Source organism: Arvicola amphibius, chromosome 8 (assembly GCF_903992535.2).
Source record: "Arvicola amphibius chromosome 8, mArvAmp1.2, whole genome shotgun sequence".
Taxonomy (NCBI): domain Eukaryota; kingdom Metazoa; phylum Chordata; class Mammalia; order Rodentia; family Cricetidae; genus Arvicola; species Arvicola amphibius.
Window position 1 is genome coordinate 116,094,666 of NC_052054.1, and position 27,890 is coordinate 116,122,555.

Genomic DNA, 27,890 nt, shown 5'->3' on the forward strand with positions numbered 1-27,890 from the left:
AAGAAAAGGAGTGAAAGAAAGGGGCAACAGTGTGAGAGCAGGAATCTCTTGCTACCCCCCAGCACCCTAAGGGACCTGCAACCTATTTGTCAGGAAGTGGGGGCCTGCTGAAGGACTGGCCTTTGCCCTGAAGGCCAAAAGGAACTCCATAGAGTTTTGGGGAAGGAAGGATAGGTTGGGAATTAACCAGCACTTCCATGTGGCCAGGCCTTCGCCTCTGCCCTCTGTATATACTGCCCTGGGGGGTTCTATCCAGACACTTATTGAGATGGCTGCCACGGTGATGGTCAGTGAACAAGTGAGGGGAAATGAGCTGGGCTTGCAGGCGGGACCATTTCCCCAGAATTCCCTGGGGTGAGAAGAAACACTGCTGAGAGTGTTTCAGGTTTAGTTTAAAATGTATGAAACACGGGTGAGAATTTCACAGGGTTAGCCTGACTCAGCCAGGCGAGTGTTGAGTTTCTCACACATGACTGCGCTGGATGGGTCAGCTAAGCTGTTTGCAACTGTACTAAATTAGTCTCCGTTTTTGGGACAGGTGGTGGGTGATAGATAAACCCCATTCTGAATAACAGCCTTGGGGAGTCAGTCCACAGGTACCCACTGATGCTGACAGGCAGGGGCTGGGAGAGAGGCCTGAGTCTGGCTGAACAGACGGTGGCACTCTGCTTTCTCCAGTGCTGTCCAGATCCCAATAAAATGGATAGCAGGGCTGTGGCATTCAGAGAGCCCATCCATCAGTGGCCACTGTCATTGCTAGGGAAGAGCCTGAAACTGTGCAGAGGGTCACCTAGGGCCCAGACCAGGGAAAGAGGGTAGAGGTTAGTGCCACAGTTTTCTCCTGTTCCTTTTGTATTCATGATGCATTCATATTTACTATATTTACTATATTCATATTTACTATAGCCTTTTCTTTTTAACATGTTAGTGGTGATCGTAAATATAAGCCACAGTGATGGCTGTCTCCTGGTCCAAATATTGGAGGCCAATTTTCTGTCTCTGCAGAACCTCACCAGTCTTACTGAGTACATAGCTCATTCATTAAGATGATCCTTACATAACAGACAAAAAAACAAAAACAAAAACAAACAAACAAAAAACCAGGAATGAGGCCAGCTAAGGCAAAGAGTGAAGAGGCCAAGGTCTTGGCTGGGAAATGCTAGATCTTAGACCTTGGGTTCAAATGCACGGGAAGTGCAGGCAGTGGAATGGAGGAGGGAGCACTCTGAGCCTCCTTCCTCCTGGCCAGCCCTAGAGGGCCTCCTGTCAGCGTTCATAGTAGAAAGGACCCAAGAGCACCAGGAATCAACAGGACCAGAGCCACAAAGGATGGAGATGAGAGTCAAGAGAGATACCCCCTCCCCAAATCTGACTACCATCGAGACCTGGGCAATGACCTCCCTACAAGCTCAGGGAACACCTTGGCTCCAATCTCTTCAGAGTAGCAGAAAAGAAGACTGTACAGCGCAGTGGTTAGGGATATTTAGCCACCAGCTGCCCTGGCTTAGCATCTTAACTCAGGTGGGGGGAGCAGTGGCTGAGACCATTAACATGCATAACAAGTAAGATGACATTATACAAAAACGGTTCCTAGCCGGGCGGCGGTGGTGCACGCCTTTAATCCCAGCACTCGGGAGGCAGAGGCAGGCAGATCTCTGAGTTCGAGGCCAGCCTGGTCTACAAGAGCTAGTTCCAGGACAGGCTCTAGAAACTACAGAGAAACCCTGTCTCGAAAAACCAAAAACAAAAAACAAAACAAAAAAAAAACCAACAAAAAAAAAAAAAACAGTTCCTAACTGCACTAGCCACATTTCAAGAGCTGGATGCCATGTGCGATTGGTATATTATAGCATACTGCACAGTTCAGACCCAGTTCACTTCCCTTGCCTTGCAAGGTTCGGGGTCAGCACTTTGCTGGAGCACCTTGCTAACCCCTAGCCTCAGCTACCTCATCAGTGATGTGGGCACAACAACCAAACCTACTTCACAGAGCTGGGTTAAATGTGACTACGTAATCTTCAGTGAGCCCAGTACCTAGGAAGCACTCAGCAAATACCAGAGAGAGGTTGTTTTTACCCAAGACACACACGAATTTGTTACTCAGATATGTAATTTCCATTACTATATCACATACTATTAATAAAATTCCTAGGCAGATTCCCAGACTGCTGGCCTGGTTCAACCTCTATATAATCATATTTTTTTTTTATCTGAAGATGGGAATAACACACACACATGCACATTTCCATCTATATATACACACACCTCCATCTATACAAACACACACACACACACACACACATGCACGTACAGGATGCAATGTAGCCTGAGGAAAGACACATGAAAAGATTTGCAAAAAGTACACGACACTCTGCAGACAGAAGCAACTATTCAGAGGCAGGGCACCTGGCACCAGGGGGTCCTCAAAAGAGGCTTGTGTGACAGATGTGACGGCTATCAGAAGCTTCACTTCAGTTAGGCATTCTCACACTCCAGAGACCTCCTCATTTACACTCAGCTCGGGAGTTATTCACTGGGTGAGAGGGACTCAGGGCTCAGATAAGACAGCCCTCACAGTAGCCCCTGTTCCCTGGGCCAACGGTTGTATTCTCGAGTCACCTAGATCCTAGTTACTATGGTTCCCAACCAAGAACTGACATCTGTGGATCTTAAAAGCAGGCCCTAATGGGGTGGGCACCCCTGGAGTGCACTGGGCATCCAGCCTGGTTTCCATGGCACTGTGTGTAAGGGTGTGGAGGTAGTAAGAAAGGGCAGCCGCTCAACACAGGTCTCTTTCCATAAGACAGTGACACTTCCCTCCACATATTCCCTGTACCCCACAGCCAGACATTCTCCCAGCCCCTTCTTCAGTACCTACAGATGCCTGGTATGAGACCCCTTCTATTCCCAAATGTCTTTGCCACCACTGGTTCTGCCTGCTCCAGGCCCCTTGGCCTCCATCCAGCCACTCTAGACCAAACAGTGCCTTGTAGGGTAAGAAAGTCAGCTTGGTCCATAATCAGTGCTGAGGCTGGACCTGCATGCCAGCCTCTTGGGCCCTGGAGCCAGCCTGACTTAGGGGTGCTGCTGCAATGCTTGGTGTAACCTGATGACATAATGCAAGTTTTCTGGGTCCTCGGGATGAAGCAGGCACAGAGATGACAAGCTGAGGACCCCCCCTCACCAGAGGCTGGCAAACAGGGAGGGTCTAGATGACAGTGACTTTGGAAAAGCAGGAGTGGAGTCCCCAAGGCACAGACAGCGAGAAGAAAGGGGCAGGGAAGGACAAGGCACTTTCCAGATCCTCACGGAAAGCTGGGCCGATGTGCACAACATCACCCTCAAATGCTAACAACTAACATTTGTCTACAGCTTTACAGTTCATAAAGCTCATTCGCACACTGGCTTCCATCCGTGAGGATGGTATAATTATCTCTGGTTTACAAATGAGGGAACTGAAGCTCGGGAGATTCAACGTGGCAAACACAGAACTCCCAGTCAAGTGCTGACAGCTGCCGTGCCCCGAGCTGCTTTCCCAACCTTAAAAGGCTCCCAGATGGCCACCAGCCAATACTGGGGCACCTCACACCCCACCCTTTGCCAGCTCTCAGTGCAAGCCAGGTATTGACTGAGTTCTGGAGCTAGGCCTGGGCTCCTAGGAGAGCCGGGAGCTGAGTCAGAAGCCAGATCCCAGAGGTGATGGAAGGGTGGAGGCATGAAGTGGAGGGGTGGGCATGATTCAGCACAGTGGGAGGTGAGGAGAAAGGAGAAAGCCTGGAACGGCTCCAGGGAGGGATGTGGAATGGAGGAAGGAGACCACAAGACGGACATCCCACTAAAGGAACTAACACGGCCCAAATGCCGATACCGGAGCCCACCAAGAACTCCTGAATTGGGAATGCATTGGGGGTTGAAGCTAAAACAATGCATACGTGGTTTCTGAGCTGGCACCTGCAACACTGAATGGAAGAAAGGCACAAGACACGGTGTGTCAGCTCCCATCCTCCTCCAGGACCCTGAAGTCTCAGTGCAAGCATTCCAGAACACTGGTCTCTGAGCTCTGGCCTCCTAAGCTAGTTTGGATACCCATTGGTAACACCAACCTCTGTGGGTTTCACCAGTACCCTTTCCTGGTTAACACCCTCTTCATCCCCTCCCTACTGCCCAGCATCAGCACACTGTTAGACCCAATCACCTAAATGAGTAGTACTTCCATGCACGTAGACACTGGTCTAGTCTTGCCTGAACCAGAAAGCTACTGGGCTGAAACCCAAAGGAAGTAGCCTGACACCAAGTGAGGGCCTTTGTAAAAATAGACAAGGCAGGCTCAGGATGGCCATCTCTGAACGGTACTTTCAGCTGCGGCCTCCGTAGGGCCTGAGATCCAACAGGAATGGACCCAGCCCTTGTGCCCTTGTTTCTTATTTTCTGTTTTCTTCTCGTCTTGGAAAGAAATGACCTCAGAAGCACTTGGTGCCTTTTAAATCCTTTGAACTAAGATATTCTTTTTCTTAGAGACTCAAAGACTATTGGCCTTTCCACAGACCCCATTCAGAGAATCACTTTGGAAAGATAACATTTAAAGGACGTTCATGGATGAATTTCACCAACTTCATGGATTTTTCTGGATGAGAGTGTCCTTGTCATGAGACTAGGACCACTTAAGCTGCCTCCTCCAGATAGTCAGATCCATCATAAGGAAGGATTGCACACACTGGGAAGCCAAGTGCTTAGGCACAAGTGCAGAGACTCTGAACCCACATCCTCACGTTCCTCAGGAGGTGCCACAGCTCACCCCAACCAGGACCCAATCTGGAAGGCTCCCTACCAGGTCTTACGGCCAGTGTGGAAGCACAGCTAGCCTGGCCCAGTTCGTTGGTGGCAGTGGCTGTGTAGCTCCCAGCATCAGCAGCCCGGGCCTCCCTAAGCAGCAGGGTGTGACGCTCGCCTTCAGATCGGATGAGAAGGCGACCCTCACTGTGCAGTGTTGATCCATCCTTTCTCCAGGATACTGTGGGGAAAGAGGAAGAACCAGCTCATCATGGCCACAAAGGGTTCGCTGGGGAATTCCATTCCTACCCACCACCCTACCACCCAACATGTTTTCCAATGCCAATATATACTTTTTAACTTTTAAAATGAGATAGGATGCCATGTAGCCCAGGTTCGCTATGTAGCTGGGATTATAGATACTCCACCACGTTTTGCAGGGCTGTAGGTCAAACTTAGAATCTTGCGTGTGCTAGGCAAGCACTCTACCAACTAGGGTACCTCCAGCTTTCCTCCCTCTGGAGAATTCTGAGAAATCTGCCCTCACTCCAAAGGCTCAGGCTGCCTACCCCTGAGCTGGGGAGGTAGGGGGCAACCTTGCCGAATACAGCAGAGTCCAGGCAGCCCCATGAACTGACAGTTTCCCTCTTCCCCTCCCTGATATAAGAGGATTCCGGAAGACCTACCCTGCTCCCATACCACAGGTTCCCCACCACACCTGCCAGCCTCCAGCCCTCCCTGCGGCTCACCTTGGGGTGGGGGGTTGGCGGTGATGATACACTTAAGTAACACATCAGCTCCCGGCGCCACCACCATGTTCTGCAGGGGTATCTCAAACACTGGTGCCTCCAGGGGTTCTTCTCCAGCAGATACATAGGAGTCATCTGAGGACTCTGCCGGACACAGGAGCAGGGGTAGAGAGAGGAAGGGGATGTCAGCCTTGTGGGAGCATCAGGGGACATTTGTGGGGAGAGGGGATGTTGGTAGTACAGAATCCTAGAAAACCAAAACTCAGCATGAGGAGTTTCTGGAAGGCAGCATCCGAAGAAAGCAAAGGCCTTTGTCTTGAGTGCCCTGAGACAAAGGAAGGGGGAAGCTGGAGCAAAGGTTCTTCATCAGTACAGGGCAGCAGAGAGTCTACTTCATTCACAGTTGGTGCTGGCTTCGGGGGGGCAGCAGGATGCACCATGGGTGTCTTCACATGAACTGGTCATTGTACCAGTCCTAGCACTCTGAGGACCACAGACCGTCTAAGCAGCAACGGACAGAGACTAAGCTACCAGTCCCCTATGACCTAAGCAGCAATACTAGGTTCACAGGGAAATGAGGGATGGGGTGAGGGAGATAGTCAAATGTGTATAAGGCCACAGATTCCGAAGAGGCAGTGGTAGTCAGAGGGTCTACGAAGATCAGTTTTGATGAGGTCCCTTCAGCAAACAGCAACACTATACTTAACTGCCCGCTAAGCACCGAGTACCAGGAATACAACAGGAAATAAGATATGGTGCATGCTTTTGGATACTATACACACAGATGAAAATCGCTGTTGTGATTCTCCCTAGGTATCTTCCGAATGTATGCTGGAGGTTGAACGCAGGGCCTCTGGCACACTGGGCAAGCGCTTTTCCTCAAACCCCTCCCCTGGGGCTTTCTACCTCTACCATTTTATCAGTTAGATAAGAGACAACATGGGTAGCAGAAAGGGCAGTGAGGATCCCAGGTTGGCTGCCTTTTTAGCTATATCACCTTCAGCAAATGAGAGCATCTCTCTGAGCCTCAGCTATGGTATAGGGAAGATAACAGCGTGACATACAGTGCCTCGTGCAACTGGCATAGAGACTGAAATGAAGTAACGTCGTTATGGGCCTGCTTGACACATCTGGGACACTGTGGTGGAAGCAGTAAAGGTGGTAAGGAGGAGGAATGGAAGCCTACGTGTGTCTAAAGATTTTGAGGGGCCGATCTGGAAATGAAAAATAATTTTGATAGAGAAAATTACAAGGCGGTAAGTGAAAGAAATAATAATACGGGTATTGGCAGACCCTGGGGTACACAGGGAGAAAGCATCAGGACGTGGGAGAAGGTGAAGGGTGTTTTCCTCTGCTTCTCCAGGTACAGGCCCTGGGTTGCTGTTAGAAATATTCAGGGTTAGGGACAGTAGCATTCTGTTGGTGATGTTGCTCATGATCCATAGGAACCAGTGGGGCAGGGTACAAGGATGAGCCAAAGGAAGCTAGAAGGTGAGTGTGGATCTGACCTTTGTGGCCCCAACAGGATAGGGACTGGTGCTGGAATGGGCGGTGGGGGGTGCGGTTCGAGAGAGTAAAGGGTTGGGGGCGCTTCGGTTTTTCAGTAATTTTAGGCTATCTCTTCCCACAAAGGTGGGGGGTCATGAAAACTCCTTAGGTTCCAGCCAGTGCTTCCTCCAGTTGCTGGTCCTTGGTCCCACTGCCTTGCAGTTCACTGGACCTTAAAGGACATACAGCAGACACCAGGGCTTCGCTCACATCTCTGCTCTACTGAGCACACTCATTTCCTTCTTAGCAGTAGCAGATTCTAACATGGCACCTTTACCCCAGCCCCTGTGTCAATAATAAAGGTAGCAAACAAAACCTGCTTCTGCCAAGCAGTCTTGCTGTTCCCTTAGCCTGCTCACCCTTGCTGTTCTCTGCCCTCTCTGTGCTCTTACCGAGCTCAGGGGACGTGGGCCGAGCACGGCGACCTTTGCCTTGGCTGCGGGTTCCTCTGCGGTCCCAGGGCCCCCAGGGACCATCCTCCTCAAGTCCTTTGCGAAGCCTCTTCTCAGCCTCAGGCCCGGCTCTGTTCTTCTCCAAGGTTTGGGGCAGAACAGCGCCCTCCACATCCGGAGTGGCCCAGGGCAGAAAGCGCACCGCTTGGGCAGGGGGTTCCCGTTTTCGACCAGAGGGCGCTTTTGTCCTGCTTTCTGGGGGATCAGCAGTGCCCGGAGGCACAGGGCTCCTGCTCTCCTGGATGGCTCTGCTCCTGGTTAGGGGAAACTGGTCCCGACGCTTAATCTCCTGCTGCGGGCCTTCCCCTAGTTCAGTCCTGCCCACTGGTCCTCGGCTGCGGGGCCTCCCAGGCTCGTCCCCAGATTTGCCCGCGCTGCTGGGAGGAGGTGGCTGGGTGGCGGCCGGGCTCACGGCCCGTGAAGTCTTGGGTGTAGAGGGCTGGGAGAAGAGTGGGGGTTCACCGGGCTCTCGAGGAGATGGGGCGCGCTGCAACGTGGCACGCAGGGACTCGTGCGAACGCACCAGTTCCTCCCGCGACGTAGATCTGCGGATGCGACCAAGCTCCTGGGCGAAGCGGAGCTCGAGGTCCGAGGCTGCGTTGCGCTGTCGCGTGCGCTCATCTAGCGAGGCCGCCTTCTGCTGGAACAGGCGACGCCGCTCTGCCACACTGCCGCGGGGTGACCGCAGCTCCTCCTGCGAGGTCCCTGGTGTGCCCCACGCAGCGCCGCCCTCGGACTTGGGCTGCTCTAACGAGCGGGCCTTGCGTAGGGGCACCCAGGGCCGCAGGGGTGCTGGTGGCGAATCGCTGCGCTCCAGGCTGCGTCGCCGCTCCTCGAAGAACTGCAACTTATCCAGGATGCGGGAGCTAGCGCGCACCAGCCGGGGTGAGCGGCCCAACGCTGACAGGCGACCCGAGGCCTCGCTCAGTGGCGTCTGGGGTCTGGATTCCACAGTGCCAGCCAGCGACGGCCCTGATGACTTAGGCTTTTTCCCTCGCTTCTCTTCGGCGATGGTGTCCTCAGGCAGCGAGGGCTCCTGAGAACGCCGATGGGGCGAAGTGGGAGTAGCTGGGGGCTGGGCACTAGATCCTGGCAGAGCCCTTTTACCCACCCGAGGTGATGGTGGGGGAAGCAGCGCGGACTTGGAGGGAGGTGGAAGGGCAGGGCGTGGACGAAGGGCATCACTGGCTGGCTGAGGCTGAAGGTCAGGCTCCTCTCTGCGCAATCCACTCTGAGGAATACTGCTGCAGAATCAAGGCCGAGAGGGGTGGAGGACTCAGGGGGGCTTTCCTCCAAGACCCCTGGCTTGTAAGAGGGGTTGGGCAGTGGGGCATGCTGGGCAGGCTTGGGGTGACATGGGCCAGATTTTTCCTGCCCTACCCCCACCCCTACGAGGGCACAGCCAGAGCAGGTGCTGGGGAGAGGCCAGCCGCTTCATGCACCAGACCCAGCTAGTAGCTGGGTCCAGATACAGACTCAGCCTCAGGGGTTCTGGCCAGCCCCCTCCCCTCAGCCCTGAAAGCTGGGACACAGCAAGAACTGAGCGTGAGGGAGAGGAAAAGAAAGAAGCTGAGGACTCAAAGATGAGATGGTGAGAGAAAACACGAGGGGTAGATGGGGAGGGGCTCCTCTCAGGAATGTGCCTCCTACTCATTCCTGCCCCAGGCTGGTCCGCACAGCAGCCCTGCCCAGTCTGGACAGGATACTTGTCCTTCACAGTGGCTCCCAGAAAAGCAACTGCCTTTAGTGAGGAGGGTCCTATCCCAGAGCCATGCCTCTTGATCAATCTCCCCCTAGTGCAGGCCCCTGTCTACCCCGCCTGGTAAAAAAACTCTGAGTTCTTGGAAACCTGTCTGAGAAGGACAGGAGTCCTACTTCAAGGGCGCACCCCGAGAATTAGTCCCGTGCAGAAATAACTACCAACCGGGGCAGAACAAAGAGCGTGGGGGCATGAGGAGTGAAGAAGCCTGTGCACTCAAAGTGCCTCCTCGTCAAATAGAGTTTTGGGGCCCAGGAGCTAGATCTCAGTTTCCCCCATCTGCATGGGGAAAGGGCATATTACACACGAAGACAGGCAAGAAAAGGTATCTAATCTGAGAGCTCTTACCATACCTGACGGATCAGAGCTGAAAAGTCGCGAGCAAGCTCATGGAATACTTAATGTGGGGTCAGGCATGAATTAAGGCTCCACCTGCACTAAGTTATTTAAATCCTTACAAAAGTCACTAGATGGACGAACTGATATTGTCCCTATTTACAGATAAAGAAACTGAGGTTGATTTAAGGACGGCCAGTGCCCTCCCAAGGTGGCAGCTAGGAAACGGTATCAGGGATGAAATACAGATAGCCTGATCCCTAAGCCTCCGCTCCCTTCCAACTGTCTGGGTTTCTGGGAACACGGCAGGAGAAGAAACAGTACATCCAGGAGCATAAGTTCTATGCACGCTTCGATGTAAGGATATTTTAGACTACCTGAGTCACCGCCCACGCTGTAGCCCCGCCCCTGCCTGGAAGAGGGGGAAGGGCTAAAGGAGAAAAGCCTCAGATGCTTGCCAGGAGGCCGGCTACTGTGAGGGAGGGTCAGCAGAGTCCTTAAGGACCGGCTTCTGGGAACTGGGCAAAGCCAGAAGAGAAATTAGGGACAGCAGAGAAGACCTCTTGCTGGCAGCTCGGGCAGCTCGCAGCTCCAGGCCAGACTCTGTACCATAGATATCACTAAGGAAATGGGTTCCTCTGAAGTTGCCATAGCAACTCCAGGCTCGGGCTGGGGCCTGGGAAAGAAAGGCAGGGAAGGAGTGCCTGATAACACCAATAAGATAAGCCAAAGGAGCGCCCTAGGCCCCTGTCATGGACCTAGGCCTCTCCCCTGCCCATCACTAGCCAGTCTAGCCACCCCCTTAAAAATCACACCAGAGCCCTTGTTCCCCTACCCTGCATGTCTACCCAGCACCCACACCCATCACAAACCAAGCCCCTCTTCGGTTACCCAGATACCCTCCATCACATCTCTCAGCTGCCACTCCCCTCTTCCGCTATACACCCCCTCCTGTTCCTGCCATCCCCTAAATCTCCAAAAATGGCTTCAGGAGCTCACCCCAGCACCTCCACTTGTCATCACCCCCTACCAGGTCAGCCACGGACCCATCCTCAGGTGCTGTCCATGAGATCATCCCATGCCCCCTGCCACTGTTCCTCCAACCCTCCACCTCCACCACAGCTCCCTATCCCCACCCCCTCCTCCTCTCTCAGCCCACTGCCTCCCCACAACCCACATCCTCCCGGGGTCCACAGGCCCCTTGCCCAAGCTGCCCCTGACCACCTCTCTGGCTTCTCTCTCCTGGGTGCTGTCTCGCTCCCCTGCTCTCTCCTGTTCTCCCGGGAGCTGCCGTGCAGAAAGGTTCTGTTCCTCCCAGAAAAAGGCCCACATGGGAACAGGAATGTGCAGAGAGATGAAAAGGCGGCAGCTGCTGAGACAGCAGGCACGGAGGGGGCCCTTATGGGGGGGGGGGAATCCTGGGACAACTGGAGCCTACATGGGCGAGGCGGGAGAGGGGCCCTGACAAACTGAGGCTCTTAGAGGAGAAGAGGAAGGGACAGAGGGGTCCTCAAGACCATGAAGATGGCACTGTGAGCCTGCACAGGTGGGAGCAGGAGGCCGTGGGTGGCGATGGCAAAGGAGGGCGTGGTGTGGAAAGAGAGTGTAGCCAGTGCCAGGAGTGGAAGCCGTGGGGAATGGGGTGCACGGAGATGGGTGAGGCGGAGGAGGCTGGATGGAGGCTAATGGAGCAGTGACGGGGCAGCGCACAGGGGCAGCAAGGTGAGACGAGATAGTGTGGGCCTGGGTGAGGCCATTACTTACACGTGGATCGAGAGCGCCCGTCCTCTGTACAGACTGAACGCGCTGCCATACAGGTCACTGGCCACCGAAAGGCTATCCTCTGACCCCCAGCTTGCGCCCACCAGATTAGCTCGCGATGCCCGCACCAGCGGCTCCACCCCCAGGTGCCGTGGCCCGGCCCCGGTTGTCTGTGCTTGCCTTGGGCTGCTTGGGAGGGGGCGGGTGCCACCCCCGCTGCCCGCTTCCTGCTCCAGGACCGTCTGCCCGCTGCCCCACCAGCTCACTTGCTCCTCTGAGGTGCCTGTCACGGAGGTCGGGGGTGTGTCCAGGGAGGTGCCCACCAGGGTGTCAGAGCCCCCTAAAGAAAGGAGCACAGTGAGACAGAGGCACCCTTTGTGGGAAACCAGTCTGCTTGTGCTTGTAGCACCCAGAAAGCTCACCCGTGGGGGTGCTGAAGGCCCTGTCATCCCGAAGCTCCAGGCGCTGGGTCCCCTGCACATCGCTGATGTCATCCTCAGCAGTCTCGGAGTCTGGAGAAGAAGGGGTCTGTGTGGGCAAGGACCTCCTCCCTATGCCTCCAACTCTTCCCTAATCGCCTCCTGCCTCCCCCACAGCAAGTTCCATCTTAATCGTAGGGAGAGCTTCCAGGACCCGATCGACTCTCTTTTGCTCCTGACTCCCCCTGGTCCAGCCTAGGATGCTTAAGGTAGCCCCTCCCATGCTGGTGTCCTGGCTTCATCTGGACCACTCACCCTTGGATGGTCACCCTTACCTCCACGGACCCCTCCACATAAGCCACCCCCACCCACTTAAAGGCTTACCAGGGCCTCTGCCACCCTCTCCATGTCCATAACACCTTAAGGTCTTGAATAGCGGCATCCCACATAGCAAGGCCCTAAGTTCCAGGGTTCAAAAGTCTAGGTTCCGGTACCCCAGGAACAAAGAGGAGTCACCTCAGAGTTGTACTGTCAAGGCACGCAACCAACAGCAGGACCAGGCTGTCCTGAACCCCAAACCAGACAGAAGGCATCAGGGTGTAACTGAGGCAGGGTGAGAAGCCCAGACTGGGTAGGGAAAGGGAGTGAGGGGCTAGGGCAGGAGTCAGCTTCCTACCGTAACTTTGCTTTCTGCAGGAGCGGAAAACTTCGCTTCCATAGGAGCAGCAGGAGAGAGATGTGGACAGACAGTTATCAGAGTGTTTGTGGGATGGGGCATGGAAGGCAGGCAGAACATAGGGAGTATAAGGGCCCCTGGTACCCAGGGGTACCAGAGATGTTCTGCAGGATGGGGAGGGGAGGGAGACTCCCAGAATGTGCCAACACTGGGGAGCCATATGCTTAGATGGTCATCTCAAATGCCCAGTGATTCTGGCACCCTCAGCACTTACTGGTTTTCTCTCTCTCTCTCTCTCTCTCTCTCTCTCTCTCTCTCTCTCTCACACACACACACACACACACACACACACACACACACACACACACACTCATACACAAACACACACATATTTGTGCACAGCCACAGTCTCAGGTCTGTCTCCCTAATGCTAGAAGTCAAGACCATCTTCTATTACAGTGTTTACACTGTACTTTGGCCCTTCCCTACGAATGCATTCCCATCTGTCTTCACTGTGTTGAGGCAATTATCCTCCTCAGGAACTTCTCTACTACTGAATGGTCCTCAAAAAATGCTATAGCTAAGTTAGGAGCTAAGATCCCAGAGCCTATTATATTCCGTGCCTCAGTTTCCCTTTGGGTACCATAACAAACAGAGGCCATGTAGTCGTTGCCAGGACATGGCAATGTAATGTCTCTCACTTGGTCCCACAGATGGACAACAGAGAGCCAAGGCCCATGGTGAGTGTGCTAGGGAGACCCTTCCCAAATACGATGGCCTTTCTCAGCTGCAGAGAATAGTGGTCTTTCTTGGGGATGGATAGATGGGGAGGGGGTTCCACATCTCATGGGCTATCTTCAGGGCTGTGGTGCCTCATGAAGGGGCATGGACCAAGAGGAGAAGTGGGCATGGGCTACAGCAACCCGAAGTCCACGCACCATGGGTAAGTCGGCCAAAGGCCCGGCGGGAATGGCCGGTTTTCTGAAAGAGAAAAGTCAGAACGAGCAGTTGAGGGGAAGGCTTGTCCCTGAGTCCATATACCTCTTGAGTCCATATACCTCTCGTCCCAATCTACTATTAGGGGCCAGGGCAAAGAGACCAGAGCCTTTAGGTTGCTCTAGTCATAATGGCTCAGTTCTCCTTCCTCTAGGCTATCCAGCTCGGCTTTGGGGAGGAGCCAGGGAAGAAAGGCTAGGGAACAGCAGGGTTGGGGAGCAAACCCAAGTACTTCCTAAGTGCTAGAGCCTGTGTGAGCCTAGGGTCAAAGCAGCAAGGCCAGTGATACCGGGGAGAAGAGGAAATCCGCCCTACTGAGGGAAGAGGGAGGGGGGCGCTAGAACGAACAGAGATGGAAGGGCCGAGGACACAGATTCCAGCTGCGGGGAAGGGCAGATACCTGGGATAGGTGTCAAGCAGGCAGAGTAGGGGGCTGGCAAAGGATAAGGTCTCTCAAAGGCCAGCACCTCGCTAATGCAGAAAGGAGGCCCCAGAACACAGAGGACAGGACAGAGCTTGGGGAAATTTATTGAGCTCAGCGCGGATCCATTAGCTTTGCTTTCAGGATCTCCGGAATACCAAAGGCTGCGGAGTAGGGGGCCCAGGAAAAGCCGGGCGGGGACTGAGGCCAGGGCTGGATGTGGGTGAGATAGCAAAGAAGCCAGTGGGTGCTGCGTGCTGAGACTGTAACCGGGGCCTCCAGGGGTCGAGGGGCTTGGGTGATGGGGGCTTCTGCCCTTCAGCACGGGGAGGGGCCTGAGCTCTCCAGTCGCTGGCCAGCATCCCCCCCCCCCATGTGCCCGGCCCGTCGCCCTCCGCAGGGCTGGGGTGGGGCCAGCGCTACTCCAGCGCCCCCTCCCCTGGGCCCAGCCGCGGTGACCCGCCCTCCCTCGGGGCGCCCAGCCCTTCCTACCCCCTCCCGGCGCCGCCCGCCCCCGGAGCCCTCACCTGGAAACGCTTCTTCACCCACAGCTTCTTCATGGCGGGGGAGGGGGCCGGGCCGGCGGCAGGGCGAGGAGGGGACAGGCGGGGGCGGGGCGGAGTCGGAGGCGGGGCCGGGGGCGAGCTGGGGAGCGGGCCGGAGCCGGCGCGGGTGGCGGAAGGAGCCGCCGGGCCTCGGGAGCTGGGGTGGGGGTAAGAGGAAGGCGGCTGCGCCCAGAGCCCGCCCCTCCTCCGCCAGTCTGAGCCCTACCTGGCGACCCTTCCCTTTCCAGCTCTTCTACCTACCCTGGGGCAGCACTTGCCTGCTTTCCAGCTCTCCCACGGAACACCTCCCAACTCTGACAGCCAGTACCCCCACCCCACATCTGCCTTTCGGGCCCTGGGCACATGGGGAAACTGAGGCACAGAAAGGAGTGCAGTAGCCTCTTGTTCAGGCCACTTTCGCTGACAGCGAGAGGCGGCCTCCTCGCCGCATCCCCTTTCCTCCAGCAGGCAGGCTATGGAAGGTCAGCAGCATCTTCGCTAGCGTACTCCGCAAACATGCGCACAGGCACACTGTCAGACAGCACCAACATCTCACCTCAGAGCACAGCGCCGGGTGGGGGCGCCTTGGTCATGCTCAGCACAAAGGTCCTTGGGTTGGGGATACGTGCTGACTTGGACCCAGGCTCCTCAGGACAGTAAAAAAAAAAAGGGAGTTCCTTCTTTGACTTGAATTTCTGAAAGCTCCTTGTACTGTCCCCTCCCATCCACCCATCTCCACAACACACACACACACAAACACACACACAAACACACACACACAAACACACACACACACACACACACACGGCACGAGCTAAGGTGCTAATAATCAAAGTCAACTCATATTCCCACAATTGAGTTACTCACAAGATTTTTGGTGTGTTCCCGCCACTGTCCCCCCCCCCCATTCAGCACCATGAACACAAATGCGTCTAAACAATGGTCTGCCTTCCTTTCCTAATAATAATGTAGCTAGGCTTCATTAGCATTTGCCAAGTACCCAGCACTTTACAAACTTCAGTTCATTCAAAACAACCCCAGGAGCCTAGAACTCTTAGGAGTATTCCCATCTCCATTGAACTGACACGGGGCTGAGACTAAGAGAACTGGTATCACTCCAGGCTCCTCATCCCAGAATGCACCGGTGTGGTGCCAGTCCCAGCTATGAGTACAGTACTAATTATTAACATTTACTGCCTTCTTGGTCAGCACCAGGCATGATGCTGAGGACTTTGTGTGAGTAATTTATTTAATCCCCATAAGGAGGAAGGCTGAGGTACAAAGCAATCACTTGTCCCAGGATGCGCGGCTAATAAATTCGCGGAGCCTGGATTCTCTGACTAGGTTATTGACCATTATGTCATAAAGAACCACATGCTGGTTCGTTCGTGTGTCTCCTGACCCTATTGCTTTAAAACCTTGGCACTGAAATAAATACAGAGACAGACACAATGAATTTGGTTTGGTTTAGGGTGAGACAACACACTCACATTCAAATACTCACTACAGTACCTCCCTCATTTTTTTTGTTTCTATCTGACTCCTGTAGTTGTTTACATTTGAGATCCTATTATTATTATTATTATTATTATCATTTTGTTTTGTTTTGAGACAGGGTCTCACTTTATAGCCCTGGCAGGCCTGGAGTTTATTATGCAGACCAGGCTGGCCTCAAATTCAGTCTCTCATATGCTGTAAAGGTATGCACCATCCTACCTGGGGGGGCTTAAAATCCCGCCTTCTACCTTCTGGCTAATTTCTCAACCACACAGGTGTCCTAGTTTCTCAACCAGGTGGCTAATGGTCCACATAGAGACACGTGTGTAGCAATGTGCACTGAGAAGGCACTGTCCACACTACTTCCAGCCAGAGGACCCTGGTCACCCCCAAATGCACCATCTCACAGCTGGAGGAGCTGAGTGGACAGAGGGGGTAACATGAATCCTTGTTCCCCAGGAAAATCCGAGGGGCTGGCACATTCCATAGCAAAAATAACCAATGGGCAGCGGGCGTGAGTGATGGGACAGCTGGGCTTGAAGAGCGACTGGCAGGATTTTGTGTCCCTGCCCTGAGCCTACAGCAACCTGAAGGACTGGCCTGGGAGGCATGGCTCACAGCAAGAGCACCCCCGGGTCCAGTTTTGTCTTCATGACAGAGCATCTGTGCTCCTCTGCCACTTTCTGATTTCAGCCCTGCCAGCGTTCCCCTTAGCTGCAAAATCTCTAAGAGACCCTGCTGGCCCTGATCTCTTGGCAGACCTTCCTCCCAGCCACACACACCAATCTTCCTCTCCTGCCTGTGTTCAGCTCCTCTCTTTCCCTTCCTCTAATCCCACCTGCTCTCTAACTCTCCTGCTGTACAGGGGATGGTGCCTCATATTGTCTGTCTTTCGGTCATAGCTTTTTGTTCTCCCCCCCCCCCCCCCCCCCCCCCCCCCCCCCCGCCACCTCAAAATGGTAGACAACTGGTACACAGTAGACGGAAGTGAGTCGCAGGTGAGCAAAGGTAAGGAGGAGTAGGGAACAGGTGGTGAATATAAAACAGCCGCTTTCATCCAGCCTTTCCTTCCTCTCTGTCCCACCCCAGCTCATTCCCAAGAAACTGTTGGAGAAGTGACTATCTAGCCCCCATTCTGCCCAGATCTTCAGGGAGGACTTGCTCTGATCCGCAAAGTGAAGGAGGCTTCTTGGCTCCTCTTTTTTCCCTCCCAGGGTTCCTCTTGTTCCACTGTGGCTCCTCCTCCTTTCTCTGATTGGCACTTGCTGTGCTGTGCACACATGGATGGTGACATTCTTTTCCCATTTCCGATTCCACAGTAGTTTCTCATTGCTCTTTAATACAGACAATCCAGGTCCAGGTGGGAAAGATGGTAACTACAGGACAGTCCTTCCTGGAGGCTTGGTTCTACTGCATTCCTCTCCTTTCCTGGCCTAACCTGTCACTGTTCCCATCCAACCCAAACCTCTCCCTTCCAAGCCTTCAAGTACTCAGGATGGCTCCTTGTCATCTGCTGCCCACTGGCCTTGCTGATTAACGCCAATCTGCAGATCCTCACTATAAAGATTCAACTAACACATACCAGCTCCCCCTGGCTGCCCCTTCTCTCAGCTGCTCTGTACCCCCTGCCCTGCAGTGCATGAAGGCCTCCTCTTAAGCCACATACGCCCCATGATCTGAGGACACCACTTAACTTGTCCTGGCCACTTGCTGAGGAGCAGTGTAAGGATGGGGGTCAGAGGCTTCCAAAGAGAATGCCCACCTGTGTTAGAGGCAGGCTGGAGAAGGAGTGGGAAATTGACAGGAGAGAGGTAGGTGTGGATAGAAGCTCTTCACTTGGTCTTCACCTTCCTTTCTGTGGACGGGCAATGAGGACCAGACTCAGAGACCCAGCGCTCCAGGCCAAACCCTGCTACCTCACTCACCACCATTCAACCTTGGGAAAACTGGAATCCAGCTGTCTTAAATGTTAATAAAGTACAAATAACAATTGGGGTATTTGGAAGATTAAATAATTAAATGAGATAGCACACCTTAATACATGCTAAGGATTTTACCAGCATCCCGAATTTCTACCACTTTCTCTCCTTTATCTCCTGCTGCAACACCCTAAACCCTTAGCCGTGACCATCTTACGAAACTCCCACCCTGTGGCAGACTTGCCAAGACCCTTCCATCCTGAACTAACACCCCAGGCTTCTGGAGTGCCAGGAGCCTTCAGATCACCCTGTCTCACCCAGCCAGAAAGTCATCGTGGCCAGGAAACGGCTCCTTCCTTCTCTAGCCAGGTCCTTGCTTGGCTTCCTCAAGTTCCTTGAATGTTTGTGCTGTCAATTCCAAATAAGAGCGTTTTCTATGATGTCTGAGTGAGGCCAAGCTGCCGGCTCAGCTCGCGAGGGATGGGAAACTGAAGGAGAAGAAGCCAGACTCGTCTAGTTTACCCTCCAGCATCACCAAAGCCACCCTCCCCCGGCAGAACGGCCACCTTGGGTCTGTGTATTTATTGGGGCATGCTCTCAAAGGGGACAGGCTTCAGCTCAGTCCCCTCTTCCCATCTACTGTGAACGTCAGAGGCCTTAAAGCCAGCCCACATCAGTCAAGGCCTTTCTTCATGCCAAGCCCTTCACCCCTGCTGCTCACCAAGATGGCCTCAGCCAGGAGTCTGGACCCCTGTATCTAGGTATGTTCAGTCTGGATTTATCTCTGCCTAGTGCACCACCTTGATTCAAAAGCAGCCAGGCAATAGCCCTGCTGGGGGTTGGAGGTAGCCTTCCTCTTCACAGGAGACAGACCAGGCCAACCGATTGGTAGCTAATTCTAAGACACTGAACAATCTCGCTCTTTCTCTCTCCTTTCCTCCCTCTATTCTTCCCTCCCCCAGAACTTCTTGAGTAGTGGAAAGGCTCCGAGATCATGAAGACTGAACAGGATGCTCAGTCCTGACATGTCATCACCAGACCTGGTCTCAGGCAGACCTCCCTTCTCTCTGGTCCACACTGCTCTCCCCAGTACTGTGAAGCATTTGGACCAGCTAGCAAGCATTATGACTGCCATTCTCTTCCTCTCTCTTTCCCTCTCCTTTCCAGTTGCATTCTTATTAATTTATCTACCTTAATATTTGAATTATAATCTGTTTACAACTTCTTTTACTCCAGATTAGAGGTAAATAAAAACTATAAGAATCTACTCTTTCAGCTCAGAATTCTTCCAGAACGTATTTCAGTCCCCAGTCCCACCCACGTTAAGGAAATCAGTACTGGCAGCTTCTAGGCCAATTGTGGAAGCCACCCTTGGCCACCTACAGGCCAGACCATAAGAAGACTCTAGGAAATGGGCAGGGTGACACTAGGGAGAGAAGACACACACGCAGAGAGAGAGAGAAAGAGAGAGAGAGAGAGAGAGAGAGAGAGAGAGAGAGAGAGAGAAAGGACATCTCACTTTGGGCTTTGTTCCTCTCCACTTGCTGAGGTTTTTCATTTCTGGAGTTCTTCCCTAAATCCCAAAGATTGACCCTCACCATCATATAGAATCAGATGCCCCTTAGCAAATGACCTGAACAGTGACCCCCTTCCCCCAGCCCCTTGCATCTCTCCCAAATGAAACCTACTCCTCTATTTCTGAAAAATTCCATTTTTCAAAATTTGCTAGCCCATGTGGCTCAGAAACTAAAAAGGGGAAACCCCAAAATTGACCCAAGGACTATCAGCCTAGCCTGACACCTCCACCAGCTACAACAGGACCACGCTTCAAGACTGAGGCCCCTGCCCCTCCCCTTCCACTTCAATACATCAGCCTAGAACTCTGCCTTCAGAAGAGCAAGGGCACCAGCCCCGCGCGTGTCCTCTGGACGCTCACCTGGGCACCTCGGCAGACATGTTCCACAGCCTTTCAATGCCATCTCCATCCACCCTCTTCTTGCGCATCTGTATTAACACCACCAGAGTCTGGAGCCTCCCACAACTCACAAATGTCTGAGACACACATACACACACGTGGATTCTCAAGCAACCACTTCTCATGTCTAGCTTCTGCTGAAACCCAGGACCCTGTTCATACACATTTGATCCCTTCCACCTTGCCTGGTCCTGACCACCCTATCCTTGTCCCAGCGTTGATCTTCAGGAGAGAAGGTCTGGCCATCCTCCTCCCATGCGGCCCTGAGCAGGGGAACTGGCCCCTTCAGAGGAACATACATATCCATGAGGGGCCGGTCACCTGGTCTCAAGCCTGTCACTGGAGGAGAAGAGAGCAATTCTCCCCAGGACGTTTCTCTCTACTAGATTAGAAGAGTTTTTGTACTATCATCCAAGAGGTCTGTGTGGGTTTCAGGCTAGGCCAACGAACTGCTGACCCTTGACCTCTGACCTTCGTGTGGGAAGCATTTCCACCTTCTCACATTTTCCCTGTTGATCTGCCCTTCAGAGTGAGCACAGCTGAGAAAACCGGGCACCTGGAAAGGTGGCGAGGGACTGCAACCTGCATCGCATGGCCTGGGCAGCCATCTCACCCCTGTGCCCCCAGCCCTGCCCGGCAGGCCCCACCTCTGCATTACCTCTGACCTCCAGCACTGTGAGCACAGCCTCGCAGGAGGCCTGGCCCCGCTCATTCTGGGCGCTGCAGCTGTACACGCCGGCGTCCTGTGGCCCGCAGCTCCGCAGCCACAGGCAGCTGGGCTCTGGGGCCGGTGTGGGCAAGAGCTGCCCATCCCGGAACCAGCTGAGGCTAGGCTCGGGCGTCCCGCTCACTACCACCCGCAGCCGTACATCATTGCCCGCACACACCGCCGCGTTCTTCAGGGGCCGCAGGAAGACCGGCGCCCCGGCCCCTGCCCCGGTGGAGAGGACCCTTCTGCCGGCCCCCACCTTGGCTCTCTTCGGGGGCACCCCGGGGCTGGGAGGTGCCCTCGTGCCGGCGTCCTCGCCTCGCGTGCCCCGGCCTTTCTGCATGTCCTCTGTGAGCTGGACTAGGGGGTCTGGGGACGCTAGAACTGGCTGGCCAGGAGGACGCCCTGGGGAGTATGGTGCCTTAGGAGATGGGTCCTGGGGGGCCGGCGGCCGGCCTTCCTGCTGCCTGCCCGCCTTCGGCCTGTGCTACCCAGAAGGTCACCAGGGCCGCCCGCGGTTGCGCCTCGGGGACTATTTTTAGGCCCCCCGGCTCGGGTTGCGAATGAGCAGTGGAGGGAGGGGGCAGCAGAGGAGGGGACTTGGACTCCCTGTGGCTCCTTCTCTCTCTCCCAGTGCCCCCATCGCCAGCGCTGGCCTAAAAGAATCTCCTCCCCCACAGTATGTCTGTCCCCCTCCCCCCAGCCTGCGTGAGCTGGGGAGTTGAGTTACCCCTGGGCTCAGGCCCACTTCCTTTCTTCAGCCCCAGCGCCCCAGCCTCACTAGGCTGCTGGAGAAGAAGAGGAAAAGGTCCAGAGGAGATGTCTGAGAGGTTCGTGGAGGGACAGGCCCCAGTGGAGTGAGCAGAGGGACCAATGGGCTCTCCTAATACCTCCATTACTGCTGGTAAGCACCAAGACCCAGACCCTGGAGTTCGGGTGGATTTTTGGCTCCTAGTTGGTCCCACACTCACTACCACCACCACCCCACCTTCACCGGCCAGGTCACCGCTAATCCTCTCACAATCTGCTCTCACCTGTAGAAGCGGTAGTGGGCTAGGATTGTAACCAGCAGCAAGGTTGCGAGGGCAGTGGAGACCGAGGGACAGCATGAGGAGAACGGGGTAGAAGAGGGGTTTGGAGGGATGCTGTGTGGATGAGAGCAAAAGTTTTGATCATTAAGGACTCCATTCGGAAGGCGGGAAGCGCTGTGACTAACTGCAAGCTATAGTAGATGATTCCTTTGTCCAAACTTGTGAAGGTTTGATACCTGCATATGCACACCCAACACACACACACACACACACACACACGAGTAGACAGGTGCGCAGGCCACTAGACACAGATTGCAGTTCCTCGTCATCTTCCCAGGTGCCCAGTTTTCTCAGCTGTGCAGATCTGAAGGGCACATCAACAGGGATGGGCAGGGCAAGTGTCAAGGCAGAGAGGCTTCCCACATGGAGGTCAGAGGTCAAGGGTTAGCAGTTAGTGGGTCTAGCCTGAGACCCACACAGACCTCATGGACAATAGTATAGAAGCTCTTCTAGTCCAGGAGAGAGAACCCCCCTGGGGAGACACACATGTAAACAAGCGTGCATATAAAACCGGCAGATCTGATAAAATGGATTATATACCATGCCACTGCCACTCTCTTGGTGTTCATACAGGATGTCACCACTGGAAATACCCAAGCGAAGTGTCCACAGGAGCTTTCCGTGTTATTTCTGACAGCAGCATATTAATTTACATTTCAAAACAGCAACAAAAGAATATATAGGATATAGGATCTGGGGAGAACCTCAGTATTAGAGGGCTTGCATAGGATTCCTGAGACCCTCAGTTCCATCTGCAATCACACACACACACACACACACACACACACACACACACATATCCCTTTAGAGATCCACACCTGACCTTGAGCTCTAAAGGGATGAACCCTGGGAAGAGTTGAAAGCCAGGGTCATTCAGAAATGGGGGGAAGCATTCTTGACTTGTTGGTTGGGTAAATAAACCACCTTCTAACTGAAACTGAAGTGAAAGTGTGCATTGTGCAGGTGTGTGTGTGTGTGTGTGTGTGTGTGTGCGCGCGCGCACACGCACGCAGAGGGGGTGGGCATGCATGTGTGCAATGGTGCCTGTGAGCGTGAGCATGCATTCCCAGGCGCGCGGTACAGAAGAAACAATTTAAACGCTGAATTATGTCCATAAAGATTAAGAGCCTTAGGGAATGACTTTTCATGTAGCTCGCATACATTAAAGCCGGCTCTTTGTGATGTGCAGTTCCCTGGGTTTTGACAAATGCATGAAATTGTATATTTGCTACCCCAGGAACATACAAAGCAGTCTATCTCCCTAAAAATTCACGTGTGCATCCTCTTTGTTGTCAGCCACACCCTGTCTACCAGTCCCCGGCAACCTCCAATGATGAATTGAATTCTACAGTGTAAGTTGAATTCTAAAAAGGGTTTTAAAGATGTGGGAGAAGGCATAATACACAGAACCCCAAGAACAAAGGAATAGACAATATTTCTTTTTTTTTTTTAAGTTTGCAGTCAGCAGAGGATGGCTCAGGGGTAAAGTGCTTACTGTGTGAGCAGGAGGGTGGGTGTTCAGGTCTCCAGCAGCCATGTAGAGAGTCCAGGTACAGCGACATGTATCTCTACCTTAGTGTTAAGGGGGAGAGACAGGTTGGTCTTTGGGGCTCCCTAGCCAGCCATCCAACCTACCTGAATTAGGACGTTCCAGATTCAGACAGAGATCCTAGCTTAAAGTGTAAGATGAAAAGCAATAAGAAAAGTCACGCAACACCAGCTCTGGCCTCGACACATGCATGCATGGGTGGTAGACCTGCATGCCACGCCTTCCACACACATACACAAAACCCACCGCCCAAAGCCGTTTAGCTAACACCATGCCTCGCCATACAGGGAATGCAGCAGATGGTCCCTAAATGTTGACTGATTGGCTAGTCGGTTGGTTAAAGAAATGAACCATGTAATCGTGAACAAGTCACTTACATCTTTAAACCTCAGTTTCCTCACCTATGTGTGGGGGTGGCCAAACTTGGGGTGTATTTGTTCCTTCAGCAAACATTTCTTGAGTTCTTCCTATGAGGCTGGCACCATTCCATTGGCCCGGAACGTAGCCGTGGACAAAACAGATAAAGATGCCAGTCCCTGGGGTTGCGTGTATCAGAGAAGACAGACATTTGACGACAGAGCAACAGAGACACTGTAAAGACTAAGGAGAGAAATACTGTGTAGATGACTCAGCACAGAGTAGGGGATACAAATGTGGTGGAGGTGTGCCTTAAAATGAGGTGGCTGGAGTACCTGCATTGGTACATGCCTGCAGTTCGAGCATTTTGAAGGTTTAGGCAGGAAGGTGGGAATTCCAGATCAGTCATGGCTATACAGTGAAGGCCTGTCTCAAAAATAAATGAAATAAAATAAAAATAATATAGGATAATTGGAGTCACGTCCACAGCAACACTGGAGCCAGCCTTGAAAGAATGAGGAAAGGAAGGGTGCCATGCAGGGTCATTTCAGCCCATGTAGATGTACCTGGTGGATTCTGGACAGAGCCAGAAGACCAGCAAGACTGGAGGAAATGAATACAGAGTCAGGGTAAAATGGATCACTTAGCTTGAAAAGGCCAGATGGTCTAGCATCTTGTGGGTCATGGTGCTTTTATTCCCAGCAAAAACGGGAAGGCATCTCTGGGTTTTGAGGGGAAGAATTACACGATCTGACCTATGTTGTGATGGTATTAAATTATATTAAATATTAAAATGAATATTAACTATTTAAAAGGCCCTGGCACCAAGCCTGCAACATGGCTCGTAGTCCGACTTCTATGTCCACTCGGAGGTATACCTTGACTTGCTCCCAAGGGTCTATGGGCCTGGGTAGAGAAGGCTCAGGCCCCTGCTGGTCGCTGGCGCCCTCTCCTGGACCAGGCTGGAGACAATTGGAAAAGGTCAGGCTGCGGTCAGGCCAGTTGCTCAAGACAGCTGGCTGTAAGGTGTTTGTCTGTTCCTCCGCATGAGCCCCATAGCACCCTGGATCCTGGCGCCAGGCTGGGTGTGCACGCTGCCAGATTGCCTTGCCTTCTCATCACAAGTCTGTGGTGTCATGGAAAGATATCTGGGCTCCAGAGGCCCTGTCTCCCTCCGCTACAGATGGCTGTGTGACCTTGGCGGATAATGCCACCTCTCTGTGCCAAGGAATCTTTCATCTAAGTTGTTTCTGCTTGTTGTTTGTTTGTTTGGAGAGGTCAACCTGGAACTTGTTATGTAGAACAGTCAGGTCTTAAAATGGTGTTCCTCAACCTCTCCTGTGCTAGGAACCATTCATTGTGCCTGGCTCTGAGTGCTTTTTAAAATGTTGTTTTGTTTTGTTGATTTGAGGGGTTTTTATATTATTTTATATATAATAATTTTTGTTTATGTGTATGAGTGTGAATGTCTGTGTACCATGTGTACGCAGTACCTACAGAGGCTGGAAGAACGAATCAGATCCCCTGAGACTACAGTTTGTAAGCTGCCCTATGTGTGCTGGGAATCGAACCCTCGTCCTCTAGAAGAGCAACCAGTGTTCTCAACTGCCGAGACATGTCTCCAGCCCCATCCTCCAAGTCTTAATGACTTACTATGTGCTCATGGGGTGAGGAGAAATCTCAGTAAATGTCTATTGAATCAGTGAAAAAGTGAGTGTCACCAGCCCTTCCTAGTGAATATTTAATATAGAGAAAAGTAAACAAACGTGCCCAGTGGGTATTCATTCAAGAGGCATTTAAATATTTAATGAGTATCTACTGTGTACCAAGTACTCTTTGGGGTGCAAGGGACATAGTAGTGAATAAAACAGACAAATGCTGTCCCTGGGCTGCTGACATTTTTAGGTGTTGTATCAAAGGTCACTGATTCATTTGCATATTGCCCTGGTGAGCTGTGTAGAGGGGCGGAGGGGGGAAAGGAGTGACCTCAGAGGGCAGGGCTGGAGTCCAGCCAGAGTGGACAGATGGGATAGGAGAAGGCCCACTGGGATCTAGCTGTCTCTACAGTCCTTCCTGCTCTCCTCTTCGGAGAGAATTGGAGCTAGCCTGAGCCTGGCCTTCAGGCTACAGGAAGCCTCTGAAAGTCTGTCTGTTCCCTTCTTGGTGCACAACCTTGTAGACGCTCCACAGCGTCTCCAGGAACAGGGGAGGTTTTGCCATGGAAGCAACTGGGACAAGGTGCACTGAAGAGCCGGCTCCAGGTACATGACCATGAGCGATGTGGACCTTCTAGGGTTTGTTTGCCTCGTTTCCTCGGTCACTGCTAGCTCATGGGAACAGGCTCAGAAAAGCTCTCCTCAGGATGTACGAACCCTTTGGGTGTGGGTGGCAGCATTGGCCTCCTGTCTGAGGACAAACAAGTGTGGTTACAGGAGGCAGGTGTGTGAAGGAAAGGCTTCCCCTCAGAGCATCCTCCATGGAGGGGTCTCTAGAGAGTCAACTGCCATAAATGATGGGGTAGGATGAGGTCGAGAAGGGGATTACTGCATGAGGGAAGACTGAGGTCTGATTAAGACAGGGACCCCAGTGCCTCCCCTAAGGACCAGAGCTGTTATTTTAGGATATCGAGGGTAACCCCCCCCCCCCCGGCCTAAGCATCCTTTTGCCCTGTGTGGAGCATTCCCTCAGGTGAAGGAGAAGCCATAAGGCTCTAGAAATTTCTTCCAGAGGGCCATTGCAGCCTCATCCACCAAGGCCAGGCCCTCAGCCCAGACATTCTCCAGGGAGGTCAGCACATCTTTGCCTTCAAAGACAGACAGCTCCTTCCTTGCTCATGCTCGCTGCTCTTGCCCCGCGTAAAGACACTGAATGTCATCCTAGTCCATGTTCTATGGGAGGCTGATTCCATTAGAGCACTTGGGCAGATCCCCCAAATGAGCCTGCTTCAGGAAAGTGGGGAACCGGTAAAAACAGGGGTACATCCAAAAGGAGAGGAAAGACAACACTACCCGAAAGGATTTGGGGAGTTTTTGGAAAGCTCCTTCAGAATGACTGGTAGGGACTTGAAGGCTAAAGCCTCACTGGTTTGTTCACCTGCAACCTATGAGTTCATCCTTTTGCTTTCTGTACTCTTCCTCTCCTTTAAAGGGCAGTCGCTTAGGTATGGAAGGAGCAACACGGAGGGTCAGGTCCCAGGGCTTATCATGTTCCTTAAATATCTCACTGACCTGAAATATGTTTTAGGGAGAAGTGGAAGAAAGGCCACCTTCATTCCCCGCCCCCAGACCTTTGGACTACTCAACTGTCTCTAAATTATTGTCTTCCCCCAGAGATTGAAATGCCTCCCTAAACGTACACATACATACGTATGTGAAGCTTGTTTTATAACATTAACATCTTCTATAGTTCTTTTTTTAAGGTGTATTTATTATTATGTAAACAGTATTCTGCCTTCATATATGCTGGCAGGCCAGAAGAGGGCATCAGATCTCACTGTAGATGGTTGTGAGCCACCATGTGGTTGCTGGGAATTGAACTCAGGACCTCCGGAAGAGCAGTCAGTGCTCTGAACCTCTGAGCCATCTCTCCAGCCCCCACAGTTCCTTTTCATTAATAAAACTTTCTAAATCAGCGGTTCTCAACCTGTGGGTCATGACCCCTTTGAGAGTTACATATCAGATATCCTGCATATCCCATGTTTTCATTACGATTCACAGCAGTTACGAAGTAGCAACAATATTATGGCTAGGAGTCACCACAATACGAGGAGCTGTATTAGAGGTCTCGGCGCTTGGAAGTCTGAGTTATCATGGCCTCATAATACTTATATGTGTTTTATTTTACTTTTGCTTTTTTCCTTTTCTTTCTTTCCTTACTTCCTTTCTTAATAACTCCTACACACCCCTCACACTTTCCCCAACTCTCTCAAATCTTCCTCTTGTTTGTTCTTGGGTGTTGTTGTTTGGATTTGTTTTTGTTTTTTTACACAAGGGCCTCACTAGGTAGCCCAGGTTGGCCCTGAACCTGAGGTCTTCAGGCCTCCGCCTCTTGAGTACCTCCTCCAGGGGTACTGGCAGCACACCTCCCCCCTCCCTTTGGTATTTTAATTTAGACTGCATTCCATTGGAATTGCATATGGATGAAGGATGGGCTGACATTTTCTCAGAGCGTTGAGCCTTCTTATCCAAGTAAAAATTCTGTCTGCTCTTTTTTGAACATTGTTATTTTGCCTGGACTGGGCTCTGTGCGTTAAAGAGCCTTAGAAAGGGTTAAATAGTACTTGGAAGACTGAAGCAAAAGGATCAAGAGTTTAAAGTCAAACCTTGGGTACGGAGGGAATTTGAGGTCAGTCTGGGCTGTAT

The 27,890-nt window shown here is 52.7% G+C and overlaps 1 protein-coding gene across 2 annotated transcripts in view; it reads right to left on the bottom strand.

The window, feature by feature from the left end:
• Nucleotides 1-20,875, bottom strand: part of Speg (striated muscle enriched protein kinase) — a 56,592-nt gene extending 35,717 nt beyond the window's left edge. Inside the window, exons 1-6 of one of the 2 annotated variants that reach the window (XM_038339068.1) lie at nt 20,482-20,875; nt 11,798-11,887; nt 11,379-11,715; nt 7,460-8,763; nt 5,520-5,663; nt 4,829-5,011 (exon numbers count right to left, since the gene is read on the bottom strand). In XM_038339068.1, coding sequence (XP_038194996.1) covers nt 4,829-5,011; nt 5,520-5,663; nt 7,460-8,763; nt 11,379-11,715; nt 11,798-11,887; nt 20,482-20,875 — 2,452 coding nt within the window. Of the gene's footprint in view, nt 1-4,828; nt 5,012-5,519; nt 5,664-7,459; nt 8,764-11,378; nt 11,716-11,797; nt 11,888-12,470; nt 12,728-20,481 lie in introns of those variants that run through there. The other variant, XM_038339069.1, reaches the window with a different exon arrangement.
• Between the last annotated feature and the right edge of the window lie 7,015 nt (nt 20,876-27,890).